We start from the raw sequence: 14,116 nt of genomic DNA on the forward strand, positions 1-14,116 counted from the left end.
GATCTGAAATTTTGACAATTTTGTTGTTCGTGTCGTTGGTCATTATTAGTGCTTTTTATATCTTTTTTATTTGACCTCGTATCTACTATTATATCCGACACTTTGGATGTTGGGTGTTGTTGGATTATAGTGTGATATATATATATATATATATAATTTATACGGCGCCAATTTTGATGCACCAGATGCGCATTTCGACAAATGATGCCGCTTCAGTGATGCTCAAGCCGAAATTTTGGAAATTCGAAATAACAATAAACTTGTAACAGCTAAAACGAATGCTAGAGTGCCAAAAATAGGAGCCAATTTCATTCAAGGATAAGAGCTATGCATTAGAGAGACAATCCTCCATTTCGAAATGAATTTCTAAATTTTATCTCAGCAATTAAATATACATCCGTATTTTCAAGGTAGTAACGAAGAACTTAACTACTAAACCGCCTCTAAGGTGAGAACCTCGTAAGTTGTAAGAACTTGTGTTCAAACCTGCTGTAATAGAATAATTATGTTCAAACCAAACCCCTTTCGCGGCACTTATTTTAGCGCCATATTTTGTTGACCGATATACTTGAGGTGTTCCTGGAATTTTTTAGGGTTTCTTAAAACTAAAGACAATGTGGATTTCATGGCTAGAAAAACACATCCATTTAATTCCTCGTTACTAGGCTAAATATATGTGTATATGTTGAACATATTTACAATCCTAAAAAGAAATAACCCCCAAATAACAAACACTAGATGAAACCCCGCGCAATGACATTGCATTGAGGTAGGACTTTTTAATGCGTGTTTGAATAGTTGTTCACATGTACTGAATGTAAGATATATTTAATTCAATTGAATTTAAAAACAATTTATGAATGATTGCATTGCACGTATTACTTCTGCCAGAGTTATTGATATCGATAAAACTGAATTATTAGGAAGTCACTTGGATCTCAAAATTAAATGTTTTTATGTAATATAAATTCTCTCTCTTTCTCTCTCTCTCTCTCTCTCTCTCTCTCTCTCTCTCTCTCTCTCTCTCTCTCTCTCTCTCTCTCTCTTGAGAATTAAATAATGATTTTACGAATGCAATTGTAATCCGTCATGCCGAATAGTTGACCAAAGACAAAGTGAACGGTCGTTTATAATTTCAAAATTTGAAACTCGGTATTGCGAATGTGTTTATAATGTTAGGTTTTGTCCAGTGCGACAATTTAAGAATAAAATTGTGAATGCACGTCGTTTCTTCCCGTCAAACACAATGATCAATTAAAACGTAATGCACTACATGAATGACAAACAGAAAAACTGCTATATTGTAAACAGTAGCCTGATTCCATAAGGCTCACTATACCTTGAAATAGTGTCTCAAATCAGTATGAAATGATTTAATCATGAAAGATATGATGATATATCATAAGTATGTATGTCGAAAAAGGCAAAATTATGCAATTTTTGAATTAAAAAAAACAACAACAAACAACATTTCCAAACTTCATTCCATCAGATATGAAATAAAGACTTTGTAGGATTTGAATTCGGGATCTGCAGTTCACCAGCCCGATGCTTTAACTACTGACCAAGGATGATAGATAATGAAATCGATTGATGCAAGTAATTTCACAAAACATTTAAACACCATCTCGTGACGTGACATGAGTATCGTGACGTAATGCTATAAAGAGTTGAAGGTTTAGCGAAAACAGAACGGGTGACATAGTCTTTTAAAAGCTTTAACTGGACTGATTCCCGATTTCCCCCAAATTTTTTTTTTCTCTTTTAATTATCAAATAGTTTTTTTTTAAAATATGTATTGATAAAATAATGAAAATCCTTTATACTGACAATTTTGAACAATTCGAATTCACCAATTTGCTCTCAACCTAGCTTTGAAGATCATCCGGACTTCAAAGGTTTTTTCATGCTGTTTCTGAGACTTTTAAATGCATATTTACATCACGTGATTTTAAATGACATTAAAAGTGCTGTGTAGGAAAATATTTTTATACTCCTTAGGGGTTCTACACTCGCCTTTCAAGTATGAGATTATTCCCTGCTTTTTGACAGATTTTTCTGTGAAAATTCACGAGTAAATAAGACAATTGAAAATGTATCAAGTATAAGATCTAAATCGCCCGCCATGTTGTTGACGAAGTCTGGAAACATGTGACTTTCGTTGTCATCGGTGGGCGGGGCGTGGAAGCGTGAATTCATGTAATATTGGTACATTTTAGTTCACCTCCAAAAAGTTGATAAGAACCAGTGGAGTCACATTCTCAACAACTTAAAGGGACTGGTTTACGATTTTTGAAAAAAATATTTTTCATATTTGATGTCAAACATTAAAAATATAACTGATTAAATGATGACAGTCAAAATTTTGAACTTCTGAACACAAGAATAAAAGCAATATTTTAGCCTTAAATCTGTGTTATGTAAACATGAGAAAGATATAATAAACTTAGATCGATATCCATTTCTTTTGAAAATTTCGTAAACATAATATACCGCAATCTTTGTTTACAAAACAAATAATAGACTCTCTAAAATGAGCTTCTGTAATGATGTATAACCATGATTTTTATGTGAAATCTTTTAAATACATTAGACAATAGATTTTGATCATTAAAAGTGACAAACAAAATTTTGGGCGAAATCGTGAATCAGTCCCTTTAAAGTTTACATCCAAGTTTGTTATTTCTTGTTCCGTGAGGATCCGAGTTAGAATAGAGCCTCAGTACCCCTTTATTTGTCGTAAGAGGCGACTAAATGGGCGGTCCCTTGGATGAAACAGCAAAAACCGAGGTCCCGTGTCAGAGCAGGTGTGGCACGGTAAAGATTCCTCCCTGCTCAAAGACCGTAAGCGACCAGTGTAGGTCTACCTTTGCAGCCCTTCACCGGCAACGGTGACGTCGCCATATCAGTGAATTTTTTTTTCGAGCGGGACGTTAAACAATATACAATCAATTAATCTTATTTCTGTAGATAAGTGAACTACACTCAAGAAAACTTCTAGCATGAAAGGTAAAGAATATCAAAACTCCTAAAAGCAATACAAAATAGAGAGTTGGGCAAACATTGGACTCCTGAATATTATACACTGTATATTAAACTTTGAATATTGCTGCGGTCCAATAATTCTTGCCATGCAATGCTCTCAGAATGCTTGTTTGATTTATGATTTTGAACTGTTGGAGCCAGTAGGAATTGGAAATCTTTGTTTTTATTTACTCAGAACAGAGAAGTAAAGTTAGAGGAGGACGAGGATCTGGAAGTTCCGATGACAATGGACCTCGCAGTGAGTATCAGTAAATTAGAGGATCTGGACGTGCCGATGACAATGGACCTCGCAGTGAGTATCAGTAAATTAGAGGATCTGGACGTGCCGATGACAATGGACCTCGCAGTGAGTATCAGTAAATTAGGGGATCTGGACGTGCCGATGACAATGGACCTCGCAGTGAGTATCAGTAAATTGGGGATCTGGACGTGTCGATGACAATGGACCTCGCAGTGAGTATCAGTAAATTGGGGGATCTGGACGTGCCGATGACAATGGATCTTGCAGTGAGTATCAGTAAATTAGAGGATCTGGACGTGCCGATGACAATGGATCTTGCAGTGAGTATCAGTAAATTAGAGGATCTGGACGTGTCGATGACAATGGACCTCGCAGTGAGTATTAGTGAATTAGGGGATCTAAACGTAAAGGTCAATGGTCAAACTTGACATAAGAAGAGACTGTCCGCTCTATATCTTGAAAATCCTTTGCTTGACAGACATCAAACTTGGTACACTGGTACATCTTTAGGAGTAGATAACCCCTATTAATTATCAGATCACATAGTGAAAAGTCAAGAGTCAAACAACTGGACATAGAAATATACTGTCTCATACTTGCTTCATACTTGGGTGTTTTAACGAACAGCTCAACATTATGACAAACGGAATGAAATCAGCTTCTCTGTCATCAACTTCCCTTATCTATGTACAGAGTAGCAATATTCCATTATCATCTTCATACATGAAAAAATGTTGTGGAGTTCTACAGATTTCGATTTATAATCGTTAAAATCATATTGCATTGCGTGTTGAATTTTTTATCAGTCACCCGCATTTTTAATTTAAAATAAATAATTTATTTCTAAGATTTCATTATGTCCACAGCAGTTTTCAGATAGCTAGGTATTTCTTTGGTTCACGTTAGATACCCATTATGATGAATTGAAGATAATTATGTCCTTGTAATAAATCGACGTTTAAGACCCACCCGTCTGCCCCCTTATCTATAAATAAAGCATCAATGCTTTCCTAAGGGAAAATAAAAAAAATTAGTGAATTTATAAGGTAGGCATTCTTCTCAAATTAACAGTCTTTTAAATATCTACAAACTTTTTTGTTTCATTTAATTGAAATATATATTTTCATTAAAAAAATGCAATTGATCCGCCACTTACTGCAAATGAAATGCGTCAGACTATCATGATGACAAGAGCATCGCGATAAATTTTCTCTCAAGGTGTCAGATTACATGGTATTTTTAGAAGGGTTGTGATTCGTTGTTATTTTTGTGTGGTGTCATAATACATATTGCTGTATAGATTAGACCACGCCCCCTTACTGGAACCTTAACTGTGCTGCGAGGGCTCAGGGCGGATGTGACCGGTCCACAGGGATGCTTACTCTTTTAGATACCTGATTCCACCTTTTCCATACTCAGGGATCCGTGTTTGTCCAACTCTCTATTTTGTATTCTTTATAGGAGTTATGAGATTGGTCACTGTTCATCATCTTCAGCTTTGCATTAAGCCATTTCAACCTATTATACTTAGTTTTTTACTTTTAAAACTAGGAAACGCTACTTTATCAGAGAGAGAGCCTGTGGAATTTTTATTGGAGCTACGACCAACAACATCCTTCAACACAGAAAAGACAGCTTCAGCATTAATTTGCTTTACTGTTGCGGTAGATGGGATGAAATTTGAGGGATATGGCAAGACAAAGACAGAAGCTCAACATGAAGCAGCAACTGCAGCTCTTAAAGCCCTATTCAATATTGTTTGTACTAAAGGTACTGTAGAAATGTTTTAAGAATTTTATATTGCTGCCTAACCTGTTTGTATGTCTTTTACAATTGCTCTATTGGTGTTTTTTTCTACAAAATAGGACTGGAAACGACTGAGGCCGACTCAGACAATGAGAGTATTGCTAGTGAAATATCCCTTGTGGGGGAGAGTGCAGATCAAAAGCTGAAGGAAGTATCAAGAAGAGATTCAAATCTTAATGATGTTCGAGATCAGTTGGAAAAAGATGTGTTCTCTTTTCTTGTAAAAGAATGTGGTGGATGCACCAGTTTGAAAAGATTTAAAGAGATGTACAATTCTCTACCTGAGGACTTTGATGAGTGGTTATTGAAGAAAAAGAAAATACTAGCTGTGTATAAGAAAGAAGGAAAACCTACGTATATTGCACCTTTCTTAAGAGATGCAGAAACTTGTCTTCATGAATTAGGCCTTGGAAATAGAAAAAGATGTCAACGGAGAAATTGCAATTATTTTCATGTTTGCATGTGGAACCTCAATGGTATGTGCAAACGTGGTGACAAATGTACATATGGACATACATTCACCTCCGGTAACAACAAAGAAATTAAATGCAAACTGGGACTGAATCGATTTCGGGATAAAGAAATTCGCACAATATTAAAATGCAGATATCCTCAAGTGTGCCCAGCATCCCACTGTGAAGCGAACACTCCCGAGGAGTGTCCATTTCTTCATGTCTGTTACAACTATATTCGAGATAAATGTCAAAATTCACCTTGCAGCAAAGGTCATACTTTAGATGATCCTCACAACAAATGGGTTTTATCTGTTTATGGAATGTCACGATGGCCTAGACAACAACTTGCTCGCTTAAAAGCTGTGGTTTCCATTCACCGTGGACCAAAGAGAAACACAAATGAAGAAGATACATCATTGGAAGTTGATAATCACGAAAAAGCTTCAGATTCCCTCAGCTCGTCAGAAAATTATTTAGCAGAAGGAGGTGATAATCCTATTGATGAGAGGGTGAAAAATTATGAAATAGAGCAAAATAAAGGAGAAAGCAAAAATGAAAGATCGGAGGAAGTATACAAGACCAAGCTTGAAAGACGAAATCGATGGGATAAGCCAGTTGAAGACACTGAATTCATGGCTGCTGTTACAACTAAAAATAATCCAAAGAAAAAACGTAAGATATTTTTTGTTAGTGAAAACGAATATTTATCTTTGTAATTTTCGTTTAAAGGAAAGGGACATCTCTATTTTTTGCAGCCCCGTCGACGTCACAAAGTCGGGGAATGAAAGATATACCAAAAATTTGTTTGGCGTTGAACAAATCCAGTGGACCATGTCCTGAAAAGTGTAGCAGGTATCATACGGAACTCCCCTATGAGTGGCAGATAAAGATATACGGAGAATGGGTCTGTTTTACAAGCAATGAAAACCAAAAAATAGAAAAGCAATATTGCCAACTATCTGATACAGTCGAAAGCGAGGTAAACTGACAAGCTTATGCATCTATTTAAAGAATATCTACTACATCATCAGTTGTTTCATCTTTCAAATTGATTGTTAGATTTTTTGCATTGGAATCGATTTTACAACTTACAAATGTCGATAGAACCAACACCATGTTTGCATTTAATATTTCAGACAAAGCATGATGGTAGAGATTACAAGATTCGACTTAATTTTCCGGATAATTATGGACTTTTCATCGAAATTGACGGCGAGCCTTTTAGTGGTCCTGACCGCCACATCATCAGACGTCTTTCCACAAAGTCATTTGCTGATAGTTTGGAAATAGCTTCTTCTGGTTCTTTTCACACGCAGTGGAGGTGGTACTATAAAGACAAAGCGGATGTCTGGATTCCATATGAAGGGGTATGTTTTCATAATGCCAAATCAATCCAATAAGGACTAAACTTATTACATAAAAAGGTGGAGAGAATACGATACATGAATCAGAATACAATTAAGATGAAGGATTAGCGACAACATGCCAAACGCTGCAATGTGTGATTTTTTTTCATGTGTTTCGTATACTTTTTCATTTGTATTATTAAAAATCATCGATCACTGTTCGTTATCTCCACCATGTATTGTATACATGTATGTATAATTTTCATTTTTATCGTATGCAAAGATGAAGATAACAAACAGTGATCCATCTCATAATTCTTTATTTGTATTCAATTGTTTTTCCCATTTTCATTCTATGTATTTTGTTTGTGTTGTATAATTTTTCATTTCAATCGTATATTTTCCATTTATGTTGAACAGCTTTTCATTTTTATTGAATAATGTTTTTGTATATAGATTCAAATGAAAAATCATACAAATGATTAGGCAATCACAACGGAAAAGTTCAAATATTGCAAATTTTGACAAGCCATAATTAGTCATGTCTGCCTTTATCATTAATGAAATGTTTTTACGAAACCTAATTGCTACAAAACATTAAAAGTTACATGCAGTCTTAAATACGCAATATTTCATCCCATATGTCATTTCTGCATGGCATGGACAGGGAATGCTCACTCCTCCTAGGCACCCGATCCCACCTCTGGTGTGTCCAGGGGTCCGTGTTTGCCCAACTATCTATTTTGTATTGGTTAAAGGAGTATGAGATTGATCTCTGTTCGTTATCTTCGCCTTTCATCACTAGTATTGAGGATGGCATATACTGATATCTTTTTACCAAGTATGAGACAAATTCTTCAACAAATATTTTTTCCATGGCTCTGTTCTGCCGATTTTTAAAAGTTCAGTTAGCGAGACATAGCATAAAAAAAATCAATTATAGAAGAATTCTTGTAATTAGGTAGGAGTATAAGATATCAAAGTTGACATAAAAATAAGTGGGGTTCCGCATACACTACGTATTCTTTGATAATGAAGTCGAACAGTCTACTGGAATTCCCATGGGCACAAATTGTACTCCTTTGCTAGCTGACCTATCATTATATTCTTTTGAGCCAGAATTCATTCAAAAGATTCTATTTGAAAAGAAATAACTTGCTGTGCCTTTATTTCAACATTTATATCTATCGACGATATTTTACCTATTGACAATGTTGATTTCCATTCCATACGTTGATTCGATGTATCTTAGTGATCTCGAAATAAAGAATATTACAGTCTTCCATATCTGCTTCACATTTGGATATTTCATTCAACATACAAGTTTCAACACTCGTTTGAAGTCAATATTTCGGAGAGTCATAAGGTCGTTATGATGATCTTATTTGCAAATAGAAAATGTCGTTATGTCGAATGCTGTCTAACGTGTTTCATACCATGATTTGGTCGTTCTGTGGATACTAATGTTGACTATGGCTCACAGAAACAGGTGCTGACAAGCAAAGGTTATTTCAACAATAAGCTTCATACACCAGAAATAAAGAAAAGAGAGGATAAGGAAATGAAGAAATATAGACATTTGAGATAAGCCATCAATAAAATTCAAATGTGATGGCTGATCTCCATGATAGTGTTCTGTATGACTTGCTGTTCGATGGTGTTTGTTAGTAACAGAAGAAATAAAAAAAGATATTTGAGACATGATACATTTTAATCTGTTAATCACATGTTACTTTGTAGGATGATTTTCAGTCCACTTTGGAGTTAAAATATCTGAAAGGACAGAAGACGTATGTATTTACCAGACTGAATCATGGATTAAAGTATCGAATAAGTTTCTCTGAGATGCAGGAAACCAACTTAGATACACAAGAAGCTCAAGCTATACGTAGACGTCCATTGTTTATTTCATTTTCCGATGTGCGTGCCAAGAATTAGTAAGTTTTCCTTTATTTCACATGTTAGCAATATCATATTATTTGCCTTCTTTAGACTAGGTGCTACCCATGATTGTGGGCCATTCATTTCTTGTCTAACTGTGAGAGTATTTATTTCTATTTTATCTCACGTGTTTGTCCAACTATCTATTTTGTATTGCTTATACAAGTTATGATATGCATCACTGTTCGTTATATTCGCCTTCATGGTACATAAGAATACTAAATGCTACATTCAATCTGAATTTAGTACTACTAATTGCAGTTTGAAATCTGTGAGGGTTACCATTCTTCATCCAGTACCTCCTGGTTGGTGTCTATGGGATCTCGCTCATGATTTCGAACAAGTGGAACTGGAACAAATTACAGAAGAGTTTAAGAAGATTGAGAAAGATTTTTTCACATCGATGAACTACAAATTCTTCAGAATAGAGAACATATATCGTGTACAGAACAAAACTCTTTGGAATGAGTATGAAAAGTTAGTTTTCTCATTTCTGATTTTGTTCAAAAAGGTTGCGGTACATGTAGCTCAGTGTTAGACCGTTCGCTTCGTAATCGGGAGTTCGAGTCTCGCTCGTACCATGGCCGTGTCAAACTTAAGACATTAAAATGGGTAATGATTGCTATTTCGCCAAACACTCGGCATTTAGAAATGAGAATCATGGGTCTTTCGAATATGACCTTACAAGCGGAGGTCCCTTGTCGCAGCAGGAGTTGGCACAATAAAGAACATAACACAAGGCTACGATATGTCTAAATTTGTGGTACTTCACCTACAGCTAGCTGGTGACGTCTGAATATGAATGAAAAAATCATCTATCAATCAACGAATCATTTTGTCCAGTGTATGTATGTGCGCGTGTGTATTTACGTAAGTATGTGTGTTTAAAGCTTATATAAAGTACTGTTATATAAGTATACGTGAAACACGTTTCGGTGGGAATATAGTATTTTGCTAATTAATCGGTGTGTTTGTGTACCTATTCTTTCCGATATTATCCAACACTACCTCACATAAGGAATCTGAATTCTTACATGTAGATTTCCAAATTCCCAAATTGAATGAGTATTTTACGTTTTATGCTTGAAGCGCAAAAGCACGAGAGGAGATAAAACCCGCGAGGTCCCTGTCACACAGTAAACGGTCTATTCACTGAGACACTATAATAAAATCAAATTCGCTGATAATCTAACAAAATAGAATTGCATTTCACTGGTTACCTGATTACATGGTCAAACTTGAACAGAATGAACCTGAAAAAAACAACAACAGAGAAACCAGGACTCTTGAAACAGCTTTTTCCTATCCTTATAAATCAGTAACATGTATTTGGGTTTTTAAAGAAAATATTCTAACATGTTGTATCCCATATATAGGAGAAAAGAATTCATGGAATTTGACATGAAGAAGATAGAATCAAGAATCGAAGAAAGACATTTGTTCCACGGGACAGACTCCATGGATGAATGTTATGGAATATGTACCAGCAACTTCGATCTTCAATCAAGTGGTAAAAATGCTACTGCGTATGGAAAAGGGTTATATTTCAATGTGAGTGCCAAACACAGCCATAGTTACACGATGGGGCCACGCCGGGTTATGTTTCAGGCCAAAGTGTTGGTGGGTCGTTACACGAAAGGTGAGGAAAGTGTGACCTCTCCTACCACCATCCCAAATGAGGATCACAGGCGATATGACTCGTGTGTTGATAACGTACAGAATCCAAGCATATTTGTCGTGTTTGATAGAAATCAAAGTTACCCGGCATATTTGATTGTCTACAAAGAGAAATTGGGATCTTCGAAACCTTTCTCGGAAACCTCCTTTTGTACATTAACATAAATTTTACTTGTTTCATGTTTTAAGAAGATTTGGAAGCGTAATGATCAGAAGAATAACAATACTGGATATAGTGCAATAATTCATTGTTTTAAGTAATAGTACGCTAGCTTTACTTCATTATCTTGGCGCTCGTGAAAGTAAATCAAGATATGAAAGTCACGAATGTCTGAAATTAAAGTGTCGAATATCGTAAAAACCTTGACATTAGCACTTCTCATCACATGCTATGATATTCCCTTGTATTCCGTGTGTTACATATACCTGTGTTAAAGGCACTATCATGGATTGATATTTTGCATAAATCACACTTTTGTATACAAGTATTTTCTGTACAGCTTCACACAATTAATTCGAACCACAAGGCATTGATATGTGTATGGGATTATTTTATCAAAAAACTTTAAAACAACTATACTCCCACATATCCCTTCCCCAGATACAGAGAGGAAAGAGAAATATATCTACAGTCCCGGAAACGTTCTTCTTTCCCACTTGAACGGTGAGCGAACAGTGAACGCACGGTGATCGAACGGTGAACGCAAAATGATCTATTGGCTCGGAATGTTTCGGATTTTCCCCTGGGATTTTACTTATTTCATAATCAAGTAATAAAATACATGTACATGTCTATTTCATCAATTAATAAAAAATGAATTAAACCGGAATCGTGATGCAGCATAATTAACAGTTCTGGAGATTTTTAATGTAATATATTTTTGTACAAGTACCGAGTATACATATATATATATTTCATGAAATTATCGCAAATTGTACATTAATACACGCAACAGTCATACACAGACAAAAGTAAATTTCGGAAGTATATTGTGTATACCATTACATGCACAGATACATTTAATGCATGGGTATATTCTACATGCGTCGTGACATCCAGGATTTACAGGTGTTCATGTATGGCTTCAAACTTTACAAGCTCGATCGTTTGGGATATCTGTAATTAACAAACACCCCCGAAAGGAGTCAAGATAAATGCAGTAAACAAACAATACGAACAGTATACCCTGTGTCAACACCTCAACACTTCTAACAGTATTAAATATTCCTACTTACATTTTGTGTCGTTCATTTGTCGCAGCTACATCGACCCGAGGAAATAATCCTAGAATTTATGCAAGTACAAAACTTACTACTTTTATTATTAATGTGACCATAGATTGCATTTAGATCGAGCAATATTTGTATAATGTTTAAAGGCTAATGCAGAAACGTACCAGATAAACTATTACATCTTTGCATTAAGGACAAATGTTACAAAAGTTTCAAATTTGGCAAGAGTAGTAAATATCAGTTTATTGACAATGTCTTTCATAAATATAGGGGAAAATAGCTATATCAATTTGACATTCTGACACGTACATACGGTACAATGTACATTATGTAGCATCGGTTGTTTGTTTTTATTTTTCAAAGTAGGGGGAGGGGTGACTTGTTTAATACTCGTGTCAAGCAATGCAAAATAATTATAATAATTTGTGCTTCTGCCCAAACTTGTAAATGCTAAATCGTCAACACAGGGGAAAAGGTTTTCATTACCTGAAACTGCCTTATTTTTTGTACTTGGGTTAAATTCATAACGACAAACTCTTATATTCGTCTCTCATTAAGAATTTTTTGAATAAAAGTTCAAATGAGCCTTTCGGCATTCACAGTGAATAATCCTGACATTTTGTACTTCAAAATTAAATTTCTGATATAGTAAGAAAGTCTTCTTCCACTTTTACGCACACGTTCAATTTTCATTTTTGCCTTGCTATCAAGATTGGTCATTTCATTTTGGTGTTCCGAATGACAATGAAAAGATTGAACGATGAACGAACGGTGAGCGCACGCTGAACGCTTTGTGAACGGTGAACGAACGGTGAGCGCACGGTGAACGCAAAACTGTGAACGGAGAGCGCACACAGAACGCACGCTGAACGTACGGTGAACGCACGCTGAACGAGCGGTGAACGCACGCTGAGCGAACAGTGAACGAACGGTGAGCGAACGGAAAAATGGTAAAATAGAACGTTTCGGGGACTGTATACCTTATCAGGAAAAATAAGCTACAATTTCAATACAAAGAGTATATCGTTTATAACGATTTAGAATTAACTTTAGTGTCTTTCTAGTGTTGTGCGCACTGATTTTGATTACGAATAACTCCGGTGTTTTTTTTTTATCTTTTATACGGCTGATATGAACAGAAAATTCGTTTATAAAATAAAACCCAGCCAGGATGATAGTAACGAAAGTTTTTACGTTACTATCATCATTCATTTCCGTTACTATCATCTTCGCTGTTTTTTCAACGACGAATTTTCTGTTCATATGAGCCGTATAAAAGATAAAATAACACCTGATCGTAATTGCTGCTAGTGTATGATATTTCTTAACTACATATCATTCGCAAATAATCAATACAAATAGATATAATAAGTAAACGTGGTCTTTCCGGAATTTCCTTCCGCCATCTTGGGATGATAGTAACGATCGCTACTATCATCAGTTTAATACCAGTGATGTTGTGATATTAAGCATAAACACTCGTATCTGGTGGCTATTTTACAAATCAATCGTAAACTTAGTCGTAAATCTGAACGTAGCACATGCGACCTTTTTGCGTACAGGTACGACTTGGGATTTACGAACAATATTGATCATAACTCTACGAGTGGTCTACGACTCTCGTAAGTGTTCGTACTTGCACGTAAATGAGCAATATGACCACCATACTGACCCTACTTCACACCATTTGTGGTAGTATTTACCTGACTGAGTTTATTGAAAACGATCACAATGACTTGCATGAAAATATTGTGTATCGGAGCCCAGATTTAAAATTAATCACAGTTATCCTTCTTTGCTACGCACAGCAATATAAGGCAATAACTTCATCGCTTCACTCTATTATTCCACTATCACTAATTCCTACTGTAAGGGGGATAGTCAATAAGTATGTCGAACGTCGCATGTAAAGATACCGAAAACGGGGGTGGGGATTGTAGCCATATTTGCCTGCGTCACCGTTAGTGAACATGTATACATGTACATAACATTAGACAGAATTTTCAAGATGCAATAAAATTCTTGTAGGCATTTTCAGATTGTGTTGAAGTAAAAGTACATGCATATACTACTTACTTACATTTCATTTCGTTAGGTACCGAAAGGCGTTCGAATTCATGTATTCCCCAATTAGTTTATTTAACTACAAGAATTGATCTCAAAAGAAGAATTTTTTTTCTTTTGCAGAGCAGAAATAAATGATTACGGGTTTACGTCGTTTTTGGCAATATTTCCGTCATTTTACAGTGGCAGAGCTAAAATGAATTCATTTTGAAGTACATCTTGATCAAATGCAAGTGCGGAGTTTTTCCTTTAAATTCTTCAGCGTCATTAGAAAAAAAATGATAAAAAAATTAAAACAATGCAGGGTT

General features: G+C 35.5%; 1 protein-coding gene across 3 annotated transcripts in view; it reads left to right on the top strand.

The window, feature by feature from the left end:
• LOC130050932 (protein mono-ADP-ribosyltransferase PARP12-like) overlaps positions 1–14,116 on the top strand; it is a 38,112-nt gene extending 23,996 nt beyond the window's left edge. For 2 of the 3 annotated variants that reach the window (XM_056151911.1, XM_056151914.1), the window contains exons 2-9: positions 3,221–3,283; positions 4,838–5,056; positions 5,152–6,219; positions 6,303–6,526; positions 6,684–6,914; positions 8,634–8,830; positions 9,096–9,311; positions 10,211–14,116. In XM_056151911.1, the coding sequence (XP_056007886.1) occupies positions 3,221–3,283; positions 4,838–5,056; positions 5,152–6,219; positions 6,303–6,526; positions 6,684–6,914; positions 8,634–8,830; positions 9,096–9,311; positions 10,211–10,676 (2,684 nt within the window). In that variant the 3' untranslated portion in view covers positions 10,677–14,116. Of the gene's footprint in view, positions 1–3,220; positions 3,284–3,899; positions 5,057–5,151; positions 6,220–6,302; positions 6,527–6,683; positions 6,915–8,633; positions 8,831–9,095; positions 9,312–10,210 lie in introns of those variants that run through there. The other variant, XM_056151905.1, reaches the window with a different exon arrangement.

Source organism: Ostrea edulis, chromosome 1 (genome assembly GCF_947568905.1).
Source record: "Ostrea edulis chromosome 1, xbOstEdul1.1, whole genome shotgun sequence".
In the NCBI taxonomy this organism is placed as follows: domain Eukaryota; kingdom Metazoa; phylum Mollusca; class Bivalvia; order Ostreida; family Ostreidae; genus Ostrea; species Ostrea edulis.